Source organism: Silurus meridionalis, chromosome 1, assembly GCF_014805685.1.
Source record: "Silurus meridionalis isolate SWU-2019-XX chromosome 1, ASM1480568v1, whole genome shotgun sequence".
In the NCBI taxonomy this organism is placed as follows: domain Eukaryota; kingdom Metazoa; phylum Chordata; class Actinopteri; order Siluriformes; family Siluridae; genus Silurus; species Silurus meridionalis.
In genome coordinates this window covers 16,816,389-16,828,614 of record NC_060884.1, presented here as the reverse complement: position 1 = coordinate 16,828,614, position 12,226 = coordinate 16,816,389, and the positions used below count along the sequence as shown (strand labels likewise).

The following is a 12,226-nucleotide window of genomic DNA, read 5'->3' as shown; positions in this document are numbered from 1 at the left end:
GCCACCAGTACTGCTCTTATTATAAGGTTGTCAGTGTGTGTGTTTTTAATGCATGACTTCCTTGGGAACTATTTTCTTTACCTTTTCAAATGCTTCCTTTTTAAAACATTTTACTGTATAATGTAAAAGAATGTGTAATGATGTGTCATATAATCTGTAAGAAATGCCAGTTACTTAATATAATATCCTCATCTATAGAACATTTGTTTAAAAGCAAGATCAGACTCAGTTTTGCTTAAATGTGTGTTAAAGTTCAAATGCACTCTAATTTATGGAATTTTAGCACATAGCACAGCAGTGGGTTTATCGCCTTCATTCACAATGTCTCACAAGATACAACATGTGAGAGCTAACACTCTCTTCCCTTCCAACCTTGAAACCCATAGCAACCCTTTGAATTTTAGATGCACATAAAGAAAGGGAATGTGTGAAAGAAAGGCAGACTAAAAGTGACAGTTTTCAGTAAGATGCTGTGAATGCACAACTGAAATGTCTCCTTCATTCCAAGCACTATGTCAGTACCTTATTGCTTTCTTTCTTTTTTTTGTAGAAAGTAACTCATTGGTGAGCAAAGCCAGTGACAGACCTCTGTTCATCTCCTTTGAAGAAAAAAGACTGCAAATCCAGTGGAACTGTAAGATCCATGATTTAGTGTTAACCTATAATCCCAGCTAGAGTTGTCTTCATGGAGGAAAAAAAGAGAGGTGTGACAGAACTGGTGATACTATCTAACCAAATATCTAACAAATCTTAAAAGACACTGTCTTCTCAATGGACTCCTATAGACACCATCTAAGAAAGTAAGCAACAGTTTTGATTTAAGAGATCTGAGAAAATACTGGACTGCTGAAATGTCTCCTTACTTGTTCGACATTTGTGGGAGGCCCATCCATCTCTGTTTATGTTTGTTGATTTTTCTTAATCGCTTCCTGTTCACGTTGGAAGCAAGACCCAAGGGCCCCGGCCACACACATCTGAACTCGATCCGCATTGATGGAGACATCTCTCTGGGAGGTCTGTTTCCAGTTCATGCAAGGGGTCACAACGGAAAGCCCTGTGGGGAGCTGAAGAAGGAGAAGGGCATCCATCGTCTGGAAGCCATGCTTTTCGCTCTAGATCGCATCAACAATGACCATGAGCTTCTTCCTAATATCACACTGGGGGCTCGCATTCTTGACACCTGTTCACGGGACACACACGCTCTGGAGCAGTCACTGACTTTTGTTCAAGCACTCATAGAGAAGGATGGCACAGATGTGAAGTGTCAGGGAGGTGGCTCACCGATCATCACCAAGCCAGAGAGAGTTGTGGGAGTGATTGGGGCTTCCTCTAGCTCTGTGTCTATCATGGTAGCTAACATCCTTCGCCTGTTTAAGGTAAGCACTATGTTGAAATCTAGTTTTTATGTTTTCTTAAGATGGAAAATCGAAAATGAGATCTTATAATGGCTGAAGGATTAGACACCTTTTAAACTTTTATATGTTTATAGCATTTACATCATTATTAGACACTTTGAATGGTGTCAAGCCTTTAAGAAACACTCTACTGATGCTATGTTGTGATCAATTAAGCATATTTGTTAGATAATGATAATTTAGGAATAAAACATTTTGTATTTGTACCAAAAGTTTTTTTTTTCTTATAACACAAATACATTGGACGAACAACGCATTTGTTTATTTAGATATATGTCTCGGAGTGTCCACAAAAGAAGATTTGTGTAACCGTTATGTTATAATGCCTACTATAATACTATAACAGTGCACGCTTCAAGACTGTTTGAAATCTCTCAATAAAACAAAATATGCAGCTTTTTGTGTTACTGAGAAGCCACAACAGCCAATCCAGAAGACTTTCATATTTCTGAAAAATTATAGGAGTGGCTTTAACCCTAATTCTTAGTATAACTAGTTATAGTTAATAAATGCATTAAAAAACCCACTTTTTTTACATTTAAAATCAAGTAATATAAAAAGTATAATGTTTTAGAATGAGCACATTAATATACATTTTGCAGCCACTACTGTCAGACCTGCTTTTGTATATACTACTGAACATTATTATACAATCTTAAGAAACAATCAGAATAGTGTATTCCACAGCACTGTGTAATAAGGAGTAACAAGGGATACAACCAGCATTTGAAAACCATACAAAAGCACCAGTACACTGGCAGACATTGGATTGGGGGCAGATGCAAGTGCAAATGACTTTTTAAAAATGCAATATATGCTAACAACTATAAAGACCATGAACAAGTAGGAGGCGAGCAAAAAGAAAAAAGAAAAGAAAAACACACACCACAGATGGACAAATGAAAACGACAAATGCTAGACATAAAGTATAAGATCGAATGTCAAAACCTAAATATGTATATATAATGTTCATTAGAAATGAATGGAACTCAGGTACACGAGAGTCACATAAAAATGATTTTTTTTTTGTGCAAATTTAAATGCCATACATGTGTATCCACATATTATATACATTTCATGCAGGCATGCAGCTCACAGAATTCGCATACATTTTAATAGATTTTGATACTTCATCCATCACAGACTTTTCAATTAGCGCCCCCATTTTCAAAGATCTTGTGTTTTCATGATATATGTGCTTTTTGTTATGAAGGGTAATGTTTCAGTGTGATAAATAGCAATCCGCACACTTTTCTTGAATACTCGAGGCAAAAATATGGTTATGCAAATGAGTGGCATATTTCGCCAAAACAGAGGCAGATGACAAAGTGAAGTGTGAACAAAACATCACATGCTGATTTCCTTTTCATCTTCTCTTTTCGACCTGATTTGGTACTCCTCATATTTACAATGTGTATTTAATCTGTAACATGTACCTGTCTAACTATTTAACCAAGCTCGGAATGATTTCAGACTCAGCGTGCATCGCTGCCTCTTGTTTGGTTTGAGATTTAGATCGACAGATACATGGAACTCAATGATCCAGGAAAGTTTAGAAGAAGCTGAGCACAGCCTCATTAGCTGCTTTATATTTATTCATTCAATTGACTTGCTAGAATTATTGGAACTTGTTTAAAGCCTCTCCTGCTGGAACCATATCTGTCAGTGAGTTTATTGCTCCAGCAATAATTTTCAGCGAACTCTGTTTAGAGCATTATCAAATTTTGCATGCATGTGAGAAGTGTGTGTTTACAGGTCAATGAGTAATGAAGGAGATTCTACCTAGATATTGTTTCCTATCGGCCTTGCGTTAAGGCCTGATCCACATCACAGGTTATCGAGAGAGAGAGAGAGAGAGAGAGAGAGAGAGAGAGAGAGAGAGAGAGGTGCTAAAAAATTAAATAGAGTGCTACACATAACCCTGAACATTTTAAAATAAAATTAACATTTCAGAGTGTTATTCTTTAGAGGGAAAGGTTTGATCGAAAATACATTACAGGCAGTGGGAATGTGTTGGAATTGTAATGATAGGGCTTGAGTGAAAATGCGCAAGTTTAAGGCCTTCAGCCAGAATAGGCAAAATTGAAGGTTTTTGTGGGGATTTGTGTACATACACTTATTCATTTTACTACCAGCTACACTGCAACACTCTTCAGCCAGTAATCCCTTATAGGTGACCTTGCTTGTCCTGTAAGAATCATGGATAATTTATGCACTATAGTGACTGTATATATAACTGTTTATAAAGTTTTTTAATTTTTAACATGCATACGTTCATGTTTTTGCCGGTTTGTTTTCATTATATTCCTTTTACGTGAATTGTGTTCACTTATATAAAGACCAAGAATATGAGGGATGGATGTCATCATGCTGACATCCATCCCATCCTTATCACAATCCCAATTCTTCCAGTTTGGGTCTTTTGTTAGTGGAATTGCAGAGTGGCTGTGCAGCTGGTGTTAATGTACCACATTTACAAAACACTTGTCATGACCCATTTATTACCATTTAAAGCATTCACAAGGAGGGGGTCAAGATTAAACATGTTTTAGCTTGATTGAAAAACGTCCTATAGACCAGTGGTCCCCAACCACCGGTCCAGGGGCCGGCACCGGTCCGTGGGTAAATAGGTACCGGGCCGCACAGAACGAACACATAACTTACATTATTTCCGTTTAATTTATTATCTTATTCTGAGCAATGTTTTATTTTGGAAAATTACAGGATTCTCTCCTCTACATCTGTCTATGACTCACTCTTGATGCATGTCATGATGCCTCGGTCACATGTCTTACCTCCATCCGCTACCTTCTTAAAGGGGCTGCTCCGGCACATAATACATTAATGCTAAATTGAAACCCCCAAGCAAGCAAAATGAACAAAAAAACAACACTGTGAATTCACATTTATTATTATATTTAGAAAATACCAGTTTTTATGCCGCTCGTATCATTTTATTGTGTTGTATTTATCCACCACACATTAAAGGCTGGTCCGTGAAAATATTGTCCAACATCAATCCGGTCCTTTGCCCAAAAAAGTTTGAGGACCACTTCTATAGACCATCAGGCGAAAAATCAGCTTTTTTTAAATGTTCCAGGCTTTGTATGGATTAAACACTAAGGCTGTAAAAATGCTTGTGTTTTGCTGGTGCACTTTGGTTGTTGAGGACAGACGGTGGATTTGCAGATCAGCAGAATACACTTCGCTTTCAGACAGCCTGAGTGCGTTTATTACAGTGTTGTCAGATTTGGCTATATCTCCATGGAAATACAGAAACTGAAACATGTCTTGAAGACTAAAAAGGAATACATGATAGCAGAAGGTCTGGTTACACTCAAATAATCATGTGCACACACACATGTGTGCACACACACAGCCTGATGTGGGAGGTCTGCCACTTACAAGAACGTCAAAAAAAAGCTTACTGCTTGGCACCATGTGGCGTCTGGACAGGCATCCAGTGATCTGCCTGATTAAAAATTCACTTTGGCATTACATAAGATTGGGGTTCTCTGAAGCTTCTTTATGTGTTGAACTCGCCAAGAATCAAAACCATAGACTGATGCTGCAGAAAAAAGGACTAATACATTTCAGTCAAGAGGCATGCTGCACCACTTTCATTATTCATCTCACTTGGCAGAGGCCCTCTGTCAAACTTCAAGCACTAATAAAGTTTACGACCATGTCCGCCTCCAGCTCACCTCTTTATGTGTTCCTGAAATGCAGAGTTGCCAAATAAATTTATGTTACGGTTTACAGAGGAGATCAAGATTTTGGGTTCATGGATTGTTTAGCCTAGTAATGAACCCTGCTGTAATTAAAATGCTGTACGTGTGTCACTTCTTCTTATACTGGTGTGTAACAAAACCATTCCTCATCCTCAGGAGTCATGCACATAGCCTGTAATCTTATCATGCTGTGGTATGTCATCAATAGTGCTATAATGCATATGCCTCCAGTGTGGATGTTGTCTGAGAGAGTGATAAATAACAACTGGGCTGGGCATAAAGTGCCATGAATAAAGAATGGCAGCACTGGCTTTCAAAAGGATATATTGATTAGTAAGTTTCCAGTTTGTGTTAGTATTCCTACAATGGTGCTTGAATTTTTTTCTTTCACATTCCCATATACATTATCTTAGACTATAGGCATTTGCCTGCCCCATATCTTCAAGCTGGGAAATTAATTTGTGCTTGGGAAAAATATATGAAACATCAATCAAATATATAAACATATTTAGACCAGACCAATAGCTGTATATTCATCAATACGTTTGGTTTCATGCATTATTACACTGTTATTAACAATCCTGAATCTATGCTAGCATTTTTGGATGCTACATATATAGAACCTGTTTTTTGGCTTACTTGCAGTTGACCTCTATTATTCTGCTCATATTTGATAGAGATTTCATTGAATTGCATGCACAGCTTACCAGCCAGTTGGTGCGAGAGGAGGCTTTCACTCTTGATTGCACATTTTATACCCTGTGGGCAAGTGCATGCTGCTGTATTGCTCTTTCCCCTGACCTCAGAACCTTTCAGGTGCATCCCAGACATATATATTTACAATCACATCACAAGGCTTTTATTTTACTTCAATTGCACAAATAAAATTATCTAAACATTAAATTTACCGTTTTAAAGAACATCTGTATAAAAAACTGAAACTATAACTATTTTTATAATTTACATTCTCTAAATGATTGTGGTTGTTGGTGATCAGTTTTTCCAACCATGTAGATTTTAATGAATTGTGAGCACCAGTAAGTCCCTATTAGTGTTTTATATCCATTCAGCTATCCAGCCATTTTCTACAACTTATATGTAGAGGATTGTGGGGAGCCTGGAGCCTATCCTGGGAAGTCAGTGCTCCCCTGGACAAGGTGCCAAGTCATTGCAGGGCACATTATCACACAGACTCACTCACTCTTTCACACACTGTTGTCAAATTGGAAATGCCAATTAGCCTACAAAATATGCCTTTGGACTGGGTGATAATACTGGAGTACCTAGCGGAAACCCCCAAAGCAAGGGGAGGACATGCAAACTTAGCACACACAAGTAAAAGGTGGAATTTTAAACCCCAACCCTGGAGATGTAAGCAGAAAAATAAAATAAAATTAGCAAATATTTGTTTACAGATTTGTTCTGCAACAAATGTGTACAGATCTGTACACATGAGTTGTTAGTAAGTTTCAGTTTGTGTTAGTATTCCTACAATGGTGCTTGAATTTTTTCTTTCACATTCCCATATACATTATCTTAGACTATAGGCATTTGCCTGCCCCATATCTTCAAGCTGGGAAATTAATTTGTGCTTGGGAAAAATATATGAAACATCAATCAAATATATAAACATATTTAGACCAGACCAATAGCTGTATATTCATCAATACGTTTGGTTTCATGCATTATTACACTGTTATTAACAATCCTGAATCTATGCTAGCATTTTTGGATGCTACATATATAGAACCTGTTTTTTGGCTTACTTGCAGTTGACCTCTATTATTCTGCTCATATTTGATAGAGATTTCATTGAATTGCATGCACAGCTTACCAGCCAGTTGGTGCGAGAGGAGGCTTTCACTCTTGATTGCACATTTTATACCCTGTGGGCAAGTGCATGCTGCTGTATTGCTCTTTCCCCTGACCTCAGAACCTTTCAGGTGCATCCCAGACATATATATTTACAATCACATCACAAGGCTTTTATTTTACTTCAATTGCACAAATAAAAATTATCTAAACATTAAATTTACCGTTTTAAAGAACATCTGTATAAAAAAACTGAAACTATAACTATTTTTATAATTTACATTCTCTAAATGATTGTGGTTGTTGGTGATCAGTTTTTCCAACCATGTAGATTTTAATGAATTGTGAGCACCAGTAAGTCCCTATTAGTGTTTTATATCCATTCAGCTATCCAGCCATTTTCTCTACAACTTATATGTAGAGGATTGTGGGGGAGCCTGGAGCCTATCCCTGGGAAGTCAGTGCTCCCCTGGACAAGGTGCCAAGTCATTGCAGGGCACATTATCACACAGACTCACTCACTCTTTCACACACTGTTGTCAAATTGGAAATGCCAATTAGCCTACAAAATATGCCTTTGGACTGGGTGATAATACTGGAGTACCTAGCGGAAACCCCCAAAGCAAGGGGAGGACATGCAAACTTAGCACACACAAGTAAAAGGTGGAATTTTAAACCCCAACCCTGGAGATGTAAGCAGAAAAATAAAATAAAATTAGCAAATATTTGTTTACAGATTTGTTCTGCAACAAATGTGTACAGATCTGTACACATGAGTTGTTAGTAAGTTTCCACATCATGGACACTTACAATTGATCACTGATTTTGCCCAGATTAATAGCAATACTGTGTACCTTAAAATTGCCCATTGGTTAGAAAGGCTTAGATTTTTTTTCCATAAAAAGGGCAATAAATTCCAGAATAGTGTCACATGTTAATTGATCAGTGAAAACTAAATGAATTTAGCAATCAATATAGGATGTAACATGCCACACTATATAGTGAGTGTGGCAGCGCACAGGTGCCTAAACTCAGCATTTTTATTGCTTTGGCTTTTATTGGGCCAAGTCCAATAATTGTAATCAAAGTCCATAGCAAAGGTCAGAACACAGGCAGGCGAGATTAATACAGGGCATTCCACATAAAAGCGAATCAACAAATGGAAACAAGGGTCAAAACCAGGACACAATTTAAACATAGAGCACAGAACTCCAGAAACAAGTCTCAAGCACAAAGTAACCAACTGCATGATAAAACTGCATTAAGAGTCAAGAGAGTGTGATTAGACAAACAAATCATAACAGGTTAACACAATCTGACAAGAAAAATGACAGGACAGAGTGGAGACAGAACTAGAACATTAAAAACTCAAAGCAAACATGACTGTAAGGGCACCTGGACCTGGATGTGACAGAATACAACATGTTTTGGGTATACAAATCAACAACTCAATCAGCTTCACTTCAATCACCTTTACTAACCTTTATATAGTTCATGATGCAGATGGTCCAAAACCTGCTCTTGGAAAACTTGGCTTGAGGTGGGAATAAACCCTGAATGGGATTCCAGTCCATTTTTACCTTACACCTATAGCCAATTTAGAGCAACCAATATCATCTACGTTTTTTGTGGTTGATTGGAAACCTCCTTTAACCAAGACAATAATTTAAGCTAATGATTGAACTCTGGGACCCTGAGGCAGCTATGCTCCCTACTAGTCCACTATAGTAATTTTATTTAACCATTTGAATGATAAATTCTAACCTTGGTACGGTTCTAAGCCATTCAGTAAAATCCAGACCTTATAATATGTTCATAAAAGATGTCCTAATAAGAAAAAAGGACTCACAATGAAGTAGGCCAAACAGATTTCAGTAGATTATTGCAGCATGTAAGAGTTTCTGTGCTGCTGGACAGGAACCGGTTGTACTGTTGGAAAAAATGGGGACTGTATTTTTTCATGTCATTGATGTATTTCATTGCAATTTTATTCACTCCCATTTCTACTCAATACTTTGCACCAGATGACTTTCATACAAGACCGCAATCCCTATCTGGAGGGAAATTAATTTTTTAAGGAGTAAAGCAGTGCACACTCTTCCTAGATTGAATCTGCTCTTCTTTTACACAGATTTCTTGCAATTCTTTGAAGATTTTTTTCTGTTGTAAAGCTACTGGTTCGTTTCTGCCTAAGGGTGTGCAGCAATCGACAAAAAGCCTCACTCACCACATAAGTGAAACAGTAAGGAATGAGATATCTCTAAATGTATATAATGAATGAAAACTTTTGCAAATGTATATTTTTGTTCAACTGGATGACATTCAAGAAACGAAGTTTTCAGCGTTGAAGGTTAGTTAAAGTATATAGTGAAAACCTATTTGTAAGAATGAAATGTAGAGGACAGAAGTACACATATTTCTGATTAGCACACTTTTTGCAGTTTTTATGCTTAAAAAAGAATTATTGCTTTGGTTTCAGATCATCACAATTTCTATTTAATTTAGTGCTGATTGCAATAAGGAGAAGTGATTGCAGTATTAACTATTAGACGCAGTTGAATTGTCAGGCTTTGCAAATGATGCTGCTGTTCATGGAATAAATTGTAACATTCATGATAATCACTAGTATGAACTGAAATATTATTTTTAAAAATGCATATCGTCATGCTTACTGAATGCAAATGAGAAAAGCTTATAGTTTTCCTTTCAAGTCTTTTTTTTTAATAAGCTTTTACCGTTTTGGAAGAAACACGCATGACTACATAATGCTATCATAGTGTTAAGATCTAACTGGATCAAAACTTGTTTGTATATAGAAACAATTAATGGCACAGAATCTCACATCTATTTCCAATTGGCTTCCAGCAGGAAGTTTATTGGCAGGGTTTTACACTGAAATAACAGACCAAACATCACCAGGCTTGAATGTACACCTTCAATCCATGTAGAGGCAAATAAACATTGCAAGAGTTAACTCAAAATGTCCATGCAGATCTAAACAAATAAACTAGAAGGTTTGTAACAGTGTCCAAATCTGTATTTAGAATAAACTGTGCTGAATATTTCAATGTCCGGCATCGGAAAATATCAGGTCTAGACTAAAGTTGGAGATTGATATAAACATTTCTGAATAGTTCCAGGAACCAGAACTCATTTAAACCCACTGGGGGAATTTTGCTCCTGCCCCATGTCTTGTTCCTACACACTTGTCAGGTGCAGCACTGACACTGGCCCTTAAGACTGAGATTAGTTCTGACTTACACTGCACCTCTGTGTAGTGGTCAATTCCCAACAGCCAAGAACATTTTCTTCCTTCATGTTCCGACTGCAATTTATTTTACTTCTGTCGAAAATGTACTGTGTCGGACAACAACAGTGTAGCGAGTCATAGAGGCAGTTTGTAGGTGCACAGTGTTTCTATAAGACACAAATAATCGTCTATCAAAATCATCAATAACATGAAAAAAATGCCTTAGCAGTAAAAAAAAGAAGCTAATTAAAAACTAGGAAATATATAAAGAAATAACAATAGCCTCCAAAGTGGCAAATCTAATTTCTTAAATGATCAAAAATGTTTCTTTCAGTTTACCTTTTGTAATTTGCAGTGCTAAAATCTCTTAAGTCTATAATAATGCAACTCTTCTTGTTGGCTGCTGGATGATATGTGTAATTCATTTGAGATAAATATTAATGTAACTCCAGGGAGGACATTTAAGCCAAATTAGACATCTTCCTCCGGATGCTCTAGTTAGGAGTCTCCCATAAAATACATAAATAAATAAAATAAAAGGAAATGGAAACAGGTGTGTGGGGGTGTGTGTTAGGGTGGTGCATATCCAACAATTAAACCTGGGGTAATCAGTTTGAATGATGATACTTACAATAAAATAACAATTCATTAAATAATTAATTTAGTGAGAATATTCTATAAATATCCTGTAAATTGTTTTTACTGAGATCTAAAACTACATTGGATGTTTTTTTTCTGTTAAGTGAAACGATTTTTTTCTGCACACTACCAAATGTGCAGCTTCGTATAAAGCCTGAGTTTCCAAAAGATTTGGATAATTTTCCCCTAATTTAGCCAACCTCTAGCTAGCCAGCTCTCTCTTATTATACTGCAATGACCAACTATGGATGGTGGAGCATAACAAATTCTTTCACCAAGACAAATGAAGCCATCGTTTTAAACTGTTTAAACTGTCACATGACACACTGAGGCAAGTGCTATTTACCCTCTTCCACATACATGAATGCCATTGATTAGCTAGTGTCACTGTGATTGACAGAGGAAGAAGAGTGTGGTTTATTTGTTCATTTCAGTCCCTTGAGTCCTGCCACGGATGACTGTGTTTTAATAAGGATTCTAACTCGCTATCTTCTGAGGATAGAATGACTGATTATTCATTTCTCCACAATTTGAGCCAAGATTGAAAAAAATTTAAAAAATAATAAATCTTGGTAAAGTCTATGCTTAGAGAAAGAAGAAGAAAGAAAATATTAAAACCTGCTTAATGTCAAATATTCTGTATTGTGACAGCTGTTTTGACTTGACTGAAGTTTTTTCTCCGTAGTGAGTGAAAAATGGAACATCATTAGTTGTAGGCTGGGATGACAAAATTTACTTGTGATTGAGCTCATTCACCACAAAGCTTGATTAATTTGTCTTTGCTCCGAGAGTCTTCGCAAAATTGCTTACATAATAGTAACTAACGTCTTGGCTATCTTCTTCTGCCGGATGCTAAGAACCAAAGTGTAGGTCTGGGATACCATATCTGTATTGATTTAACACCTCGTTGGGGAAATGACAGCTGAATCAAGATTAACACTCCTGCTCAATATCTGCACCGTGTGCCCATTTCTTTTCAATCCCATTAGTTGAGAGGTGATAGCCAAGCTGGCTGACAAATCTGTTTACACTGTCAAGTGTGTTCGATGGCAAACACGCCAGCAGCAATCTGCTGCCTTATGAAAGCTTTTTATTTTGTCTCTACTTTGGCGTTGAAAAATAACCTACTTGCCATGTTGTCCCACTGTCCTTATGCAGCCCCAGACACTGTATAAAACATTATAAGTTTTAATGTCTGCTGGTTGACAAATTTTTCACAACAATAAAGTTTCTGTGACAAATGAAATGAAGTTGTGGTGGAAAATATGGGTTATAATGCCAGATGTTGAACCAGATGTTCTCCCTTAACAGTTCAGTGAAATAAACATGCAATTTGATATAACTGATATGACGGGGTTTGTTTAGATTTTTGTGAGATT

General features: G+C 36.9%; 1 protein-coding gene across 2 annotated transcripts in view; it reads left to right on the top strand.

The window, feature by feature from the left end:
- grm4 (glutamate receptor, metabotropic 4) overlaps positions 1-12,226 on the top strand; it is a 187,405-nt gene that overhangs the window by 74,494 nt on the left and 100,685 nt on the right. For both annotated transcript variants that reach the window (XM_046857014.1, XM_046857005.1), the window contains exon 2: positions 551-1,376. In XM_046857014.1, the coding sequence (XP_046712970.1) occupies positions 852-1,376 (525 nt within the window). In that variant the 5' untranslated portion in view covers positions 551-851. The remainder of the gene's footprint in view (positions 1-550; positions 1,377-12,226) is intronic.